The sequence below is a fragment of the Opisthocomus hoazin genome, chromosome 7 (genome assembly GCF_030867145.1).
Source record: "Opisthocomus hoazin isolate bOpiHoa1 chromosome 7, bOpiHoa1.hap1, whole genome shotgun sequence".
NCBI lineage: Eukaryota > Metazoa > Chordata > Aves > Opisthocomiformes > Opisthocomidae > Opisthocomus > Opisthocomus hoazin.
In genome coordinates this window covers 56,899,890-56,915,438 of record NC_134420.1, presented here as the reverse complement: position 1 = coordinate 56,915,438, position 15,549 = coordinate 56,899,890, and the positions used below count along the sequence as shown (strand labels likewise).

General features: G+C 43.2%; 1 protein-coding gene across 1 annotated transcript in view; it reads left to right on the top strand.

The window, feature by feature from the left end:
- Positions 1–15,549, top strand: part of ITPK1 (inositol-tetrakisphosphate 1-kinase) — a 154,064-nt gene that overhangs the window by 30,370 nt on the left and 108,145 nt on the right. Inside the window, exon 3 of the mRNA XM_075426234.1 lies at positions 8,160–8,184. Coding sequence (XP_075282349.1) covers positions 8,160–8,184 — 25 coding nt within the window. The remainder of the gene's footprint in view (positions 1–8,159; positions 8,185–15,549) is intronic.

The following is a 15,549-nucleotide window of genomic DNA, read 5'->3' as shown; positions in this document are numbered from 1 at the left end:
ACTGATGTACCTTTTAGTGAATAGGGGATTGCCCTTCTTCCCCAAGTTGCATGAAGATTCGTTTGATGAAGAAGAAAATCTGCGTACCTGATTTCTAGGGCACCACTGGCAATGTAAAATGGAAGCTCTGAGAATCTTTTTTGCTGACTCATGACTTATTCTGCGATTTAAGATAATAAGACGCTAATAATTTGTAACTGGTGGCTTAAATTAATACGGGAGGAGAGTTGCTAAGAATAATAGAAAACCTAAATTGTTAGAAGTTTGATTTCAGAGAATAGAATATTTAAGTGTTTTGTGGTTATAGTCCTAAGAAGTTATATCAACATGTGCAGAACACTTCTGCCTCAGTGTGATAGCTAATTGAACATACCATGGCACTGGAGAGCAAGGGTGCAGTACTAAGCATCCTTCAGATTATAAACTTGTTAATGTGAGGTTACTGCTGATTTTGTTTGTAAAATGTAGATATGTTTATGTGTTTCTAGAAGCCTCTTAGTAGCTTCTTCAGTAGGAGTTTAATGTGTATGTAAAAAAGATATAAACCGTATCTGTGCCCCAAAGGGATACTGTCTTGTGCCTCGTGATTCTGCTGCCTATTCTCAGGTCTCTTTCAGTCATCACCGGTGCCTCATGACCTTAGAAAGACTTTTGTAAGGGAGGGGTCATGTGTTTGCTTTTTGCAGAGGTCATATTAACACTGGGGTGACTGGGGTTGTGGGGAGACAGAGAGCTGAGAGCAGAGAGGACATAAGTGCTCTTTGCAGTGCTGAAGGAAGCAAGCAGTTTATTGAAGCCAGAGAACGATGCTGGAATAATTTATCCTGCAAATTTGAAGGACTCTGACCTTTGGGAGATTAATGTCTTGTAATGGAAGATACAGTGCCAAACCAGCTTATTTTGAAGATGGTTTTTAGTAAGTTCATAAAGAGATCACAGGGTGTGGCTGCCTGCCGTAGCTGGGAACTGGATCTGATAGTGTCTGGTGGTGTAAGCCTATGGCTGAAGGCTGAACCCTGCCCAATTGCTTATAATTGTCATCGGGTGCTAAGTATGTCTCTGAATGTCTGGTAGGATAATTCATTGCCTTTAATAATTTTTCTGTGCAGCAGCTGTTAATCATTCCTTCTTCCCAGTGATGGCTCTTCAGGTTTTTTTCTCAAAAGGCAGTGGTTAAACACTGCTGGGAAAACAGTGAGTATGGGCTTACAGAACCTGGGCTCACTAGTTCCAAGAAAAGAGTCTGACAGAGCTCAGCAGCACTGATCCAGCTTAAATGCCTAGTTTCACAAGAAAACAGATCCTATAGAGTTTGTATTTACTGACTGTATTGCTTTTATGACTTTAAAGGTACAAATTTTATTTCTGCAATACCTGTTTTTTAATGCTGAAATTAGTAGCCCTGTGAACAACCTGATCTAGTTAGCGGTGTCCCTGCTCGCTGCAGGGGGGTTGGACTAGATGACCTCTAGGGGTCCCTTCGGACCCAAAACTTTCTATGATTCTATGATTCTATAAACCATTCCTGAAACTTTGTCTTAATATTTAGTGATTTAAGGCAGCTTATTTCCTCTAGTTACTGCTTACAGTGTCTGGTTTCTTGCTTTCATGGCTTTTTCTTCCTTGCTTCTTGAACCTCTGAAGTCGTGCTGTTGGGTGCCTCACTTTGTCATTGCTCTTGCAGGATAAGGGGTTAGTGGGTTTCTAGCTGGATCTTTGCTGTGAGGTGCTGGTGAATGCTTGTGTGTGTTGTGGTGGGAATTTGTGGCACGTGGAAGCACTGTGGTGCTGCGAGTGAGTTCCGGAGTGATGCTGCAGCTGCCCTACCAAGATCCTCTCTTACTTTTTAGTCCCTTTCAGGGAGCTTAGTTCTGATACAGCATTCTTGAGAAGCACTGTTATAGCTGTTAATGGGGTTAGATAATGCTTTGAAGATGTGGAGAAGATCAGATGGTTCTACCAAATGTCATGTGTGAATGGGTGGTGTGAAAATTTCTTATGGTGCTGTAGTGTCTGATGTATGAGGGCTACTATTGCTCAGATCATACCCTGTTTAGACAACAAGGAAGAAATGTGCAAATGTGGCTACCCTCTGGGTTTTTTTGTACTTAAATGTCCTCTGTGACAGCCCAAAGTCTAGTTTTTTTCAGCCCATCTGAACAGCACTTAGAGTTTTAAGTGACACCTTTTCTGCCCCATACTAAATTATCTGTTCCTACTGGATTATAAAGATGCACTCTATTTCCCTTCTTCTTTGGATCTATGATGCTTTACAGACTGAGAAAATTGAGGACTCCCTCCCCCATATGCCAATTTTTGATCCGTTTCAGTCATAAATCTTTCAAAAGTGCTGATTACTGAAGGGGAAAAGCTTGCTGAAAGATAAGAATAGTTGGCTATAAACTGATAAAATTACCTCTGATTAATTGTCTGCTTGATAGTCTGTGAGCAAAAAAAACAAACCACAAAAAATGCCCACATTACAGCTGAGTCTTGCCGTGTTTCAAATGCCCTCGGTTAATTTCTGTGTGCACCGGTGGCTGTGGCTGCAAGCCAGGGCTCCCGGACAGCGAGCCCCCTGTGCTGGGGTTGCCACTTGGTTGCTTCCCTGACAGACAATAAGGTGGAGTCCATCAGTGGTGAAAAACAGTAAAAGCAAGGATCCTCACAAATATTTGATGACAAAGATGTGGGATATTCTGCTGATGGAAAAACTAAGGCAAATGAGCTGAGCTTGCCTTTGTGCCTGGGGGAGAAAGGGGCTGTCCGCAGGGTTGTGGATGGGCAGCGTTGGCTGGTTTTCATGCTTTGCTTTGGTGTTGCTTGCCCGGTGCCTTCTTCCATGTCTGATAATTTCAGTGTGGTGCAAAGTCTTTGTGGCTGCAGGTTTTCGCTCTCATGCATTAATATTTATACAACTCCCTTTGGTGCAAATATATTGCTTTTCTGGCAAAATCCTTGTATTTTTTATATCAAAGCAATACATTATTATTATTTGCCACTTTTTTACATGGGAAATGTTTGAGGTGAAACATTCTCCTGTCTGAGAAAATGAACTTCACTCCGTGCACTAATAACTTCTTAGGCTGTTAAAACAGATACAAAAATTGCCTTTTACTTTTGAAATTGTAAATTCTGTCTGGCATTTTTCAATCTATCACTCAGACCAGAGAGGAAAAATATGTTACTTAATTTAACCATGGCTGTAATATACGACCTCATAGTCATTTTCTCTTTTAACTGTTGTTCACTGTAATGTTCAGGTCCTAGGTGCTATGAGGAGTTAGTCCGAACTGTTTACTTTAGATGTTGGAGAAAAAAACAAACCCAACCCCAAAAGCCAACTATTCTACATAGTTAGAGGCTGTGGTAAAACATCAATTCCAAAACACTGATTAATGTGCTTTTAGTAACGTGATATTGAATTCTTCTCTAAATGCATACATCATTCTAACTTAAGCATGAAGGCCGCTTGCATGGTAATTATTTTAATCGCTATTGCATATGGTGAGGTTTGCATTGTCCAGTAGACTTGTTCACTGGTTTCAGGTATAGAACTAGTAAATCATAACAAGCTTCTGGGATTTATTCGGTATTGCAGGTTAATGCAGGGGTTACTTAAATGTTTCTGGTTTTCCTTTAAATGTTGCAGTGTGTGATTCAGCAGAGCTGTGTGCTGAAGCAAGGGAACATGCAAAGCACTAGTCGGTAATTTGTGCTGCATCTGAACAGGTTTCCATAGCTTTAGGCATACTGTGCCAGTTGAAGACATTGAAGCTTTGCTGTAAATTAGGTGTTTAGTTTTATCACTGTCAAATGCTTTTTCCCCTTCTCTTTTCTCCCAGAAGATTGCTAACGTTTGCTAATAATTGTTTTATTTTTTCCTGGCCTGATGATTGGAGTACAAGATCCCTATCTAGGTGATCTTTGGAATGAAACGTATTTTAAAAATAGTGACCTCTGGGAATGTAGTTTAGAACTGACCATTTTTCAAACATTTGCTCAATGAAAGCAGGCAGGCGCAGCGTCTCTTTAGCCCCGTTGTGTTGCCTGTTTGGAGGGAGAAGGGAAATACAACTAATAATGACCTTTCTTTTCCCCTCAGAAAAAGAGACTTGCTGTGGGTTTTGTATAGCCTGTTGCCAATATCAGGAGCCAGGCCAGCTGGGAATGGGAGCCCTTCCTCTAGTAGGCTGTGGCTCAGTTTCAGGCTATGTGGGAAGAAAGAAGGGTCATGGACAACACCAGGAGGGACACAAGAGTAGTGGTCAGTGCTCCAAGTGAAATAGTCCCCCTGGGAGACAGCACCTTTGACACAGGCATTGGTACCTCTGGAAGCATTCTGCCTAGCCTGGACAGGTTCTTGTATCCCTCACTCAATTTTTCTTAACTGTCTAGCTTCTCTGCAGAATTTGCAGTTTGCTGCTTGTGCCTGAGCCACAGTCCTGTACCCATGCAAGCATCTGTGGTTTGTGTTGGGAGAGGAGTTGGTTGTAGTATCTTGGATGTTAAGTGCATCTGCGGTGCACGTCTCAGCATAGCTGATGGAAAGCCTGTCCTTTGCTAAAGAAACAGCCTGAGAGAATGTACACCAAGGCTGTAGGATGTATTTTTCTTACCAGCTTTGTAAGCAGCATAGGAAGAAGTGGTGGCTGGTCCATGGCTCTGTCGGACTCCCAGAGCAGTTAATTCAGCAACCGTCTTGTCTCCATTGAGTGTCCTGCACAGACAGCCCCTTGTTGAGGAATTGCTTGTGGCCCTCAGCCTGTGCTGTTCTCTCTGTTTGCTTATTTTTTGAGCGTCCTAGGGTTTCTTATGTGTAGGAACAGCTTTCTTTCTGTGTCTGGCTCTAAGCCCTTCCACATGTGACGTGAGGCAGTTAGTGGGGTTAGGTGGTGTTGCGTGCTTGGTTGCATAAGGGGTGTCTTGCTGCCCTGAGCCGGCAGCTGTGACCTGCTTGGCTGAAAAGCCTGGAGTCACTGACGCAGGAAATCTTTGAGGCGGAGAATCAGCTAACGCCAGAACTGAGCTGCGTGGTTGCTTGACATCCTGGCTGTTTGGATACCTTTTGTTTTTAGAATAACTTATTTTCAAAACAAGCTATTTCTGTAGTTTTTTCCTAAATTACCTAATCCTTAAGATATGGCATTCTTCTATGGTTTCTGGTCCCCTGGGCTTAAGTATAAAAAGTTCTCATGTTTCAGGTAACCAAAGGGAGCCCTGCCCCCTGCTTCTGAAAAAGGGGAAGACCTGGTGCTACAAGCCAGCTTTAGTAATCTAGTAATTGCTTCCTCCTTCCCGTTGCTTTTTAAGCACGTGTGACATCATACCCACCAGCAGGCACCCCTTGTCTCCCTGCTCGTGTGCTGGTCTGGCTGCTTCCCTCTGCTGGGGCAGTGCAACCAGTTTCAGTAAGTCCCAGTAAATTTGCAAAGTCCATTCTGGGGGGATTGTAGAAAACCTTTGGACTGACTCTTTATCCAGTGGGTTGGCAACCAGCTTGCAAGTATTTTTCTTCTTCAAAGCAGAACAAAGCTTATTCAGTGTGTATGCAGGCATGGCAAGAAATGCAGCCTTTGCCATCAGCCTCTATTCTTCCAGGGGCTCTGGAGCAGTCCTGTCTGAAGCCTGGTGTATTTCAATGGCAGTTTTGAGTTGTTCTGTTTACTCCAGGGCAGACACAGCAAAAATGTAGCTAGTTTCATTATTTTAAGTTTTAACTTACTATACTTCGAATGCTTCTGAGCAGGCTGCTGCCCTAATTTACAAAAAAAAGCATTCCCCACCTAATATTTCTCATTTATCTTGCTTAGCTGTGTGAAAATTGTAGTTTCAACAGTTTGGCTATTAACTCTTTCTCTATGAGATTCATATTTTCTTCTCAAAACACAGTTGAAATGCATCTGGCCTGCCTCGGGTTATGGTCTGCAGCAATGCTTCCCACACCATAATGACAGTGTATTAATCACCCACCACTTACAGGCTACTGTTATCTGCAAGAGGGCTTTGAAATTCTCTGCAAGCGGCGCTTGGTTTCATTTCCTTTTTAATTTCCTTGCTGAGCAACGACACGCTCTCTTGTGTAGCTGTGCAGTGTGTGCTGCTTCTAGGCCAGAGAAACTCCAGAAGTGGAAGAAGGGAGCAATTTGTGTCATAGATGCTGACTGATCTCTTGTCCCTTTGGGCTTCTTTATGATGGCCTCCCAAAAGAAAGACTTACTGTATCGGGCGGAAAACTGGAGGAGCCATTGTGTATTCAGCAGTGTGCAGCAGTTGCGACTGTGGACAACAAGACAGATGGTCTTAGATAGAAAAGCATTGAGGGCAGAGTTAGGCAATCCTGCTCCATGACCTCCCCAAAAAGGGTCTTTCGTTTTCACATATGGGGTTAGTGGGAATGAGAAAGAGAGATTCCTGTCTTATGCTTCCTGAGACTTTTGAATTTTAATTTAAATTTCCTAAGTCTTCGAAGTCAGCAGGGGGTTCTAATGTATTTAAATAGCCTGTGTATGTTGGGAGGGTGGCATGGAGCAGGCATGGCTGGGCTTTGTGCCAGGGATTCAGTTCTGCTCTCAAGACTAGAGCAGAAATGGTTTGTTTTGCCTGATAACTTGTCAAATGCAGTGACTGAGCACTGGCTGGCTGCATGTACCTGAATCTCAGTTCTCGTACCAGCAGAGTAGAAGACCATCTCTATGGATCTGCCTAAATTGGCTCTACCAATTTCAGTTCTCAACATTTTGGTGTAAAATTAGTAGGCCACTCCAGTCTCTTATCCCTGGCGTTTCAGGATCATTAGAAGTATTCCCACTATGGCCAAAGCAGCGTTCAGAGGCTTGGGCCCTTCTGACAAACCCCAAGTATTTCACCCCTGCTCTTGCACGAGGTAGCCTGACTGCCAGTCTTTGAACTGAAGTCCAAGGATGTGTCTAAACCACAGGGCATTGCACTCTCTGGTGTACCCACATCCAGACTGCCCGCCATGAAGAACAGGGCATCACTGGATGCTGTGTCCATCTCCCCAGTCTCGCACTGGGTTCCCAGAGGAAACCACAGCACTGGGGGCTGATGCATGCACAGAGTCCCATCCCAGCCCGTAGCTTGGTGCTTGCTTGGGCTGGGACAATGGAGCATTCTCGCTTTACGGGGCTGAATCTGTACGTGTTTGCTTGCATGGCTGCTGGTGTCATTTTCTTTGGGCACAGCTAGATGATGTAGGGCTTGTTGCCTCTGCTGAGGTCAGCACAGCTAGTTCCATCTGACACAGTGCAGTACGGATCACCAGCTGGGGTTTTAAATCGTTGTGGTTTTGAGGCACTGCTTCCAGAATGGATCGTCTGTCTTGAGCAGTGGATCTATGGGGATGTATCTGCAACGGAGTTGTAGCAGGATGACACATCTGGGCAGGGTGCTCCAGCTGCAGGGCAGTGTCTCTGTTCTGGACCTGACCTGTACCTGTACTCTTCCTTTGTCCCCTTCCTTACTCTGTTTGCCGGGCTAGTCTGTGGAGCCAGCCTGGGTGTCTTTGTGCTTGTGATGAAGACAAGCCAGGGGACAGCTTAGAAGTTTCTTGGCAAGGGTTTCAAGCAGACCACAACTGATGCAAGTCACTGCGCCTGTGTAGCTCTGGGAAGCGTTCTGTGTACCAAGATGACAGGGGTAGAATGAGGCTGTATGTAAGAGGATAAATGGCTGCAAGGTGCTATGTTCATTCTCCCTGGCATTTAGACATGTATCTCTGGATCAAAATCAAAGATCTGTCAAACATGTGGAGTGTGCTGTGGTGCAATTCACACACTCTGAGGGCAGATGAGAAATGAAGAGCAAAGTAGAACTGACTAAAATTGAGATTCTCCCTCCCTAACGTCACCCACTTCCTACCCCTGCTCACCTGGCAGCTGTATCGGTCGCAGCTGTGCAGCTGCTTAGTATGCATCTTGGGTCACCTCTGAGGCCATGATTCAGAAGCTGCTGAAGTGCTTCCTAAGCAGGGAATGGAGTTGAACAAGTGCTTTCCTGAATTTGAATCAGGTTCATCAGTGCAGTTTTTTATTGTTTGCATTCTAGTGTGAAGCAACCCTTTTCCATCAGTGTTTGTTTTTACATTTTCCCCACGTTTCCAACATTAACCATTGCTTTTTTGTTCTTTTCTTTTCCAGGAAAAGAGGAGTAGAAGTAGTACAGGTGAGTAAAAACTGTATTTGATTATTTCCCCCATCTATTTTCTTGTAAAGAAGGTTTACTGATTTCAAATGTCAGCATGACCTGAGCTTAATTATTTTTCTTTCTTCTTGATTCAATTCTCTGCTATGGGTACTGTTTTTGAAAAAAGAGGATCCCCCTTTTGTGAAGCATGTGTTGAGCCCATCTAGTCAACTCAACAGGTGCCCTGGTGAAAGTGGGAATGCAGTTAGGCTTTTCTTGTGTCTGTTAATTAATAAGATCTGATAGTTGATTAGGTGATGTTACTCCGTGTTTATTGCATTGATGGACAATTGGGCTTAACAGAAACAGGAGCTGGCTTTTGAAAAAAACTATGGAGAAGGAATGTTCTTGCAACCCAGTGAGCAGAGAAAAGATACTGAAGTGCCTTTGAGTTGTAGCCCATCCACAGATAAGTTCAGGTGTTGGCTACATTTGTTCTTTCCCGAGTGTGAATGGTCATATGTCACACAAGATGTTACTGAAAGGATGATGGCAACTTGGGAAAGGAATTATGTTACCGTGACAGCTGTAACATAGGGCACTATAGCCCTAAAAGATCAAAGGGGAAGCATGCTCTTTCCTTCTGGTTTATTTAGTGTACTAAGAAGAGCTGTGTGCTATAGGTTTCACTCTTGCTAATGCTTACCTAGTGCTTACCTACCTTGCTAGTGCTCATTTCGTGCATTAAGGTGGTCAGTGTGTTCCTCACACTTGTTTTCTCATATCTCAGTAATAGAGATGAAGCTGCCTCAGTAGAGAGGGCAGGGGAGAGGGGTTGAAAATGAGGTATTAGCCACTGATAGCTGAGGCTGCTCTTAAGTCCTTGTGAAAGGTGCTTCTCAACACCAGCAAGGAGTAGGAGAAAAGCACTTTAGGAAAAAAAAATTAAAAATAAGACCATGTTATTTTAAAGAATCCACTATCAGAAAAGGCTTAAAAAAATTCTCATTGCTAGTTAAACTGGAGAATATGTCTTTCAGGTATGTGTGGTTGTCTGAGAACTACATGATATTAAAAGGAAAAAGGACATATACTTTACCAGCTGTATTTAACCTTTCACCACTACAGCATCATCTTCCTTACTTGTACCTCTTGTTGCTCAGAGCTGAGGAGCAGCTTCTTCCTGGAGTTATGATAATAGCTCCAGATTGATAAATACAAACGAGCATTTGCAAGGCACAGCTTCACAAGCAGCACAGGGAGAAAGCTAGCCTGCCTGTATTTGTGTCACTGTCTAGGGAACACTATAATTTTAGTAATACCCCAGTGTATTACAATCTAACATCTGCATTTGTTATACATGCCTTGCACCTGCACTGTACATTTAAGCGTCAAGGTGCTCCTATGAGATTAAATCAATGATGCACTGACTAGCTGAGCAGAGGGCAAATTCCATTTTATCTTGTGGATTAATCTTGCTGTCCTTCCACAGGTTACCTGTTGGCCTTCTGATGTTTGTGGAACTTAATGGCAAGTCATCAGATAGGCACAAAATGATTGGAAAGGATTTCTTTAATGGAAGAGCATTTTGGGAAAGATTTGGACAGAACTAGACCGGACTTTGTGTAAAAGTACTTCATGGTCTCAAATTTCACAGCAGAGTTGAGATGTCAGACTAACCTATTTGGGGAATTTGTGCCTCAAAGGCATACCTCGAATACTGATGTTAGAGCAGTCTGAATGGCTTGATCACCTCTTGCCTGTCACTTGTGTGTTGCTTCATGTATCCTGATGCACGTACTTGTAGCCCGCAGGGGGTGTATCAGAAATGGGCTCTTTCTCCATCCAGCATTACTAGAAAGCTTTGCTTGAGTCACCTCACATGATCGATCCCTCTAGCCCTGCTTGATGAAGTATGTCTTGGTGCCGATCTGCTGGCCAAAGTTTTTTTTGACGGAGGGAATATTATTTTCCTATGTTAAGCAGAAGCATTTCTTTGATTTGGTTCCTCTTCTCCTCCGGTAAACAACTTATAACTCAAAACACAAAAATACATGGGCTGTTTATCTATTTTGTTCTTTACATAAATTCAGAAATTTTCTGAATGTAGATGTGCTTTCTGGTAATAAGTAGTGAGTTGGAAGGTAAGGTTCAGTTACTGGCTTCCAGATAGCAAAGCAAGGTGGACTGGCATGTGCTGACTTCTGTGAAGAGACGTCAGATAATTCTCTTCCAAAGATGTTTCACAGGAGCAGGAAAGATTTTCCTGCTACTAAAGGGAAGTCTTCAGAGTTTTCAGATAAGCACCTGTGTGACTTCTGTTTCCTTTTTGCAGTGAGGAATTAGAATGGTCCTCTATTCTTTACCTACACCAATGAAATCCTCTTACTTTGCTTTCTTAAGGCTAATGTGCTGTACAGATTATCAGCGAGCTGCTAGTAGACAGCAGTTAACATTTCTGTGACATGTGTTCAAGTTCTGTGTTTTGTCTTTTCTCAGACTTTCAGTTCCAGCAGAAAGAGTGGTTTCAGCTTTCTGTTTTTATGGAGTGCGGAAACATGCGCATCCTCCAAAGAGAAATAATGGAAGAATAGGACTGGTACGGGGATGCTGAGCAGGCATGTTCCCTTATCCAGCAGTAAGACATTATTCAAGCATCACATTGGAAACAAAGAACCTCTCAACTTGCATCGTGATGAGTAATTGGTTTGGGTTTTTTTTTTTAGAAATACTGATTAAATTCTAAGGAGAATTCATTGTGAACTCCATGCAAAGGAGCTGAAATGTGTGACATTATCTAGTACAATTGATCAACATCCATCAAGCTATCTGGCTTAAAAGATAGTACAGTAGATAAATAAAAAGCTTTCAAGGCTATGAACTTTTCAAAGACAGTAGGAGTCTGAGCCTGCAGGCAAACACTTAGGAGCATGAATGGGTTAGCTCATTGCTGTTGTTCCAGTGGGCAGTGACAGAACTCTGAGTAGCAGCATCTTTAAGATCTGGTAATGTTTTGGATATAGATTTGGTTTCTGTAGCTTAAATCCAAGTCAGTTGTGGCAGCTACAAACCAGTGTTTTATTAGAAGAAAAAAATAAATGTCCTGGCTTTTAAATACAGGCTCTTAACAGAATACTGTGCTTTATCTCTTACCTTGTGGCAGGTCAGTTGCTTAATTTTTTTAAGTAGGCATCACTCCAGTGTCAGTGTGCTTTTTGAGTTGGGGTGCTTACTCATTTGTACCCAGTGAGGTAGGGCAACGCTCTTGTTGCAGTTTTGGGGGAGGGAAGGCTGAAGGATGTGTCCAAGCTCCTGCGGGGAACCTGGCCCGGTGCTGCTGGGAGTGGGGACTTCCCCATGCTGTTGTATGGGGCGTGGGGGGAAGGAAAAGAGCGATGGAGGGTGGTCAGCAGACCTGGTGTTGCTGCCTTTCTTCTGGTGAAAGACCGCATTAGTTCAGCTGCATTTAATCTTAAGGCTGCATTTAAAGTATTCTGATTGTGATGCTTTTGTGGTTCCTGTGGCAGTTACACACCTCTCCTTTCTTGCCAGCTCTTCCCACCCCTCGCAGCTGCCTGCTCAGCTGGAGTGGCTTCAGCTGGTGGCCAGAGGAGATGCTCTGAACAGGTGACAAACATGACCAAAGCCCATCTGCCATGGCCTGCAGGCAGTTACTGGGCAGGCAGGAGCTGGCAAGGCTGGGGCAGAGCAGCTCTTGCGCTGGCATTGGGGTGACTTGCCAGTAAATGCTTAAATCGAAGCATTTCTTAATAATTTCTTTCATCACTGTTTCAAGGCTGCCTCTGAAGTTATGCAGTGGTTGTCTGATGAGGCATTTGCTATTAAAAGAACCCTATTTTCTATAATAGAATCTAGTAAGAAAGGGACTTGGGTAGTTCTGAAAAGATAAAGCTGTTTCTGATCTTTTTTAATAAAAGCTTGGTTTTGTTGCATTTCACCCCTCCATCCCCTAAATTAGCATAGGGCCAAATTTAAAACTGCAAGTTGATGGTTCTTCTTTAGCCAGTAGAGTATCTAGTTTCTTATGACTTTGTACGCTGGCGAGGGAAAGTGAGAACATCTCCATCTACCTTGTTTTTCAGGAAAAATCTGTTTGGCTTAATTCGAAGAATGTAAGATTGAAAACATGTGCAGTGAAGTGGAATTCATCACAAGTACCTCTGATGAGGACATGCATTTATTTGTGTTTTACAAGCTATGCAAATCCAGAATAATTAGCTGCAGCCCTTTGGCTTCTGACAAATTGCCAGTTTGGTCTTTGTGTGACAAAGTTTGGAGCCTTCGTATTTCTCGCAACTTCAAAGCCATTTCAAGCACTTACATGCCCAAGCTTTCCTAGAGCTCTCACATTTTTTTATTTTAAAATAGCAAAGACTTACTATTTTTGGTGGGTATGTTTTTGGTTCAAATGAACACTAATGCTTTTTTATATCTTAGAAAGATGTTCTAGTCAGTTGGCTATAAAAGTGGGATTAGTCATTGTATTTCAAGCTGCACATTTTTTAATAGCAGTGGGATGTGGAGGACAACATGTTTTTCAGTGTGGAACAGCTGATTGTAGTAGTTACAATGGTCTGAACTGCTGATTTGTTTTTCCTTTCCCCCCCAACTCCCTGGGAATTGAGATATTTGAAATCTTTTACTCTGGAGAAAAAAACTGTTCTTTGAGCTGTGGGTTTACTGAAGGCTGTGAAAGAGAATTGAGGGTCTCCTCCCCCCCCCTTTTAATTTTTCAATCAAAGTAAAATACCAGTGACAACAGTTTCCACTAATTGTTGCCAGGGAACTGCTGTTTTCTTGGAATGTGGAGAGGTTTATTTTCACGTGAAGTATTAATAAGCTTGGAATAGCAGTGTTCTAATTGAGAAAAGGAGCTTATAAAATATATATCCGATAGCTTATACAGAAAGATGTGACTGGAAAGCTTCCAAAGCAAGCAGGGTTGTTGAGATGTTGGTGAGTTGGCTCTCTAGTACAGGGAGAAGAAAGTTTATTTTCACATGCGTGCCAGCCCCTCAGTAAAGTGCATGTTCTCATGAGGATGGCAGTTAGCTTTGCCTTGAATGTGTTTTGAGAAATGGTGCTGCAGAAGCCCTCCAGCCCTCCCCAGTCTGGATTGTGTTAGGTACTTTGCGCATGCTTGAAGCTGGGTGTTGCTGGTTAAAATCCTGAGAAGATCCTGGTACTTCTTAGGTTTGGTGTTACACAGAAAGTGGGATCTTCCAAAAAAACCTGTTAATAATATCAGCTTCAGCCCCAGAAATAGCAGGACTGCAGGAACAGGTCCCAGGCAGAGCCCTCTCTCTGGTCCTTTTCGTTATGGGAGATGCTGTGTGTGAGACCTCCTTGGTATCTAAGAAGCAGCATTGTCCATCGGGGTGAAGCACAGGTTCCAGTGCGGGGAGAGGTGGTTTTGGCATGCTGCTATGTATTGCATCATCAGACTGGTCAGTTAGGTACAGCGTGGCCCTTTCTGGTCCAGTGGGGAAGAAGAATTAAATACACATCTGTTGGGGCGGGGAAGGAAGAGAGAACTACAGAACATGTCCACCATGTGGATTAAGCAGATTAAATAAATAAGCACTTATTCTTAAAAATTAGAGTAAGCCAAATAAATCAAAATGCATTTAGATCCGATTCATTTTCACTCTTGGTGAGTGAATGAGAGAACTATGAAGAAATTTTTGCGGCTCGGAGAGAGTCTTTTGTTGACTGGTTTGACTGCTTGCTTTTGACTTTGAATCCCAGTGGGCTCTGCAGTCACTTGCAGAAGTCACCTGGGTGAGTGAAAACATTACAAAGATTTAGAGATCTGTCACCGATGTGTAATGAGTGGCTGTCAGGTTTGAGCTTGTACTGCTTTGGCCCGTGGAGCCGGCTCTGCCCAGCCACTTCGTCTTCTCCCGACTCCTTGGTATGTACTGATGAGGCAGTGGTTCCTAACAGTGCTGGAGGCTGGGAGTTGGGATGTCCTGGGTGGAAATCCAGTCCCCGTGGGGACTCTGCCAAAGATTTTGGTGACTGTAATAGGACTGAGATTGCAGTGGGGAGTTGCCTCGCTTTATCGCTTGTCTCAGGCACTGTGGGCAGCTCCCTTACAAATTCTGCCTCTGTTTCCTGATGAAGGTAATATTCCTTGTAGTGCAATGCCATTTAAGTTGTTTGAGATATCTGAATGGTGGAGATGTAGAGTAGGATGAGTGCGTAAAGGAAAACAGGACTATTAATGGAAGCTGGTAATGGCTGAAAATTGCTGTATATAATACTCTCTCAGCTATTAGCATGTAAGTGTCTTCCCAGATGCTTCTTTGAACTGCAGAGCTTTATAAATCCCTCAAGAGCATGGATAAAAATAAAACCCTGACAGAAATGCTAGGGAATAAAACTCTGTATTTGCCTCCTTTTGGCTGGGAATATTTTGCAGCATACAGTCCCACTCTTTGTACAAAATGACAGCTAGACATTGCTTTTATTAATCACGATTACTGCAGTGGTGCCTATGGGCCAACAAAGACCAGACTTTAATTTTGGGCTGCATTAAACCATAGGATTATTTGTCTCGCTGGATGCAGGTGTTGTGATGTGGTATCAAAGCAGGCCAAATGGAGTGTGTGTGGAGACACAAAACTCAAGAAATGCCTTATTTTAAAACCAACCTGTCGTATTTGCGGTTTGCTGAAACTGCAGTCTGTATTGAAGTACAAATGTGCACGTAGCTCTTTTGACCTTTTCTTAGAGTAGGAAGGATGGGGGCTTAATTTGATACAGTGCCAAGGGTGACTGTACCTCTGACCGTAGTACCAAGGTGTCCTCTCCTAGCCGAATGCCCCATCCTTTGTCTCTCTTGTGGGTGAAATCATGCAATTCTCCTCAGGCAGAGCTTCAAGCTCGATCCTGTGACAGCAGTTGTAACCTTGTCTTCAGTCCTGGGGTTTTGTTCCACAAGGACAACAATGTTCCTTTGGTGGCAATGACTGGTATCCACCATAGCTCAGAGTTTCTTGCTTCGAACCAAAGCTTTACAGAGAGGACATCATCAGAACAATAGGGGAGACTGTTTGTATGCCTGCCTTCCTCAGTGAGGGTGCGGGTAGGTCTGAACTTCCAGATGACTCTGCAGAAGATCAATGGAGATTGGGAAGTCTTTTTAGTGTATGCTGTTGACTCTTCCTTTCTCCAGCTTATGCAAAAGTTACTCCTTTGATCATAGCTGTGACCTGAGATCATTGTATCTGGAGATGATTGCATGCTTGTTTGCTCTTCTGGCACTTCACAATTAAATGAGAGAAACCTATTCATGTCACAAGGTTGAATGGGGTTCCAGTAAAACCTGGTGCTTAAAGACATCAGGCCCTAAAGTTTCTTAGACTTTCTTGTATTTGG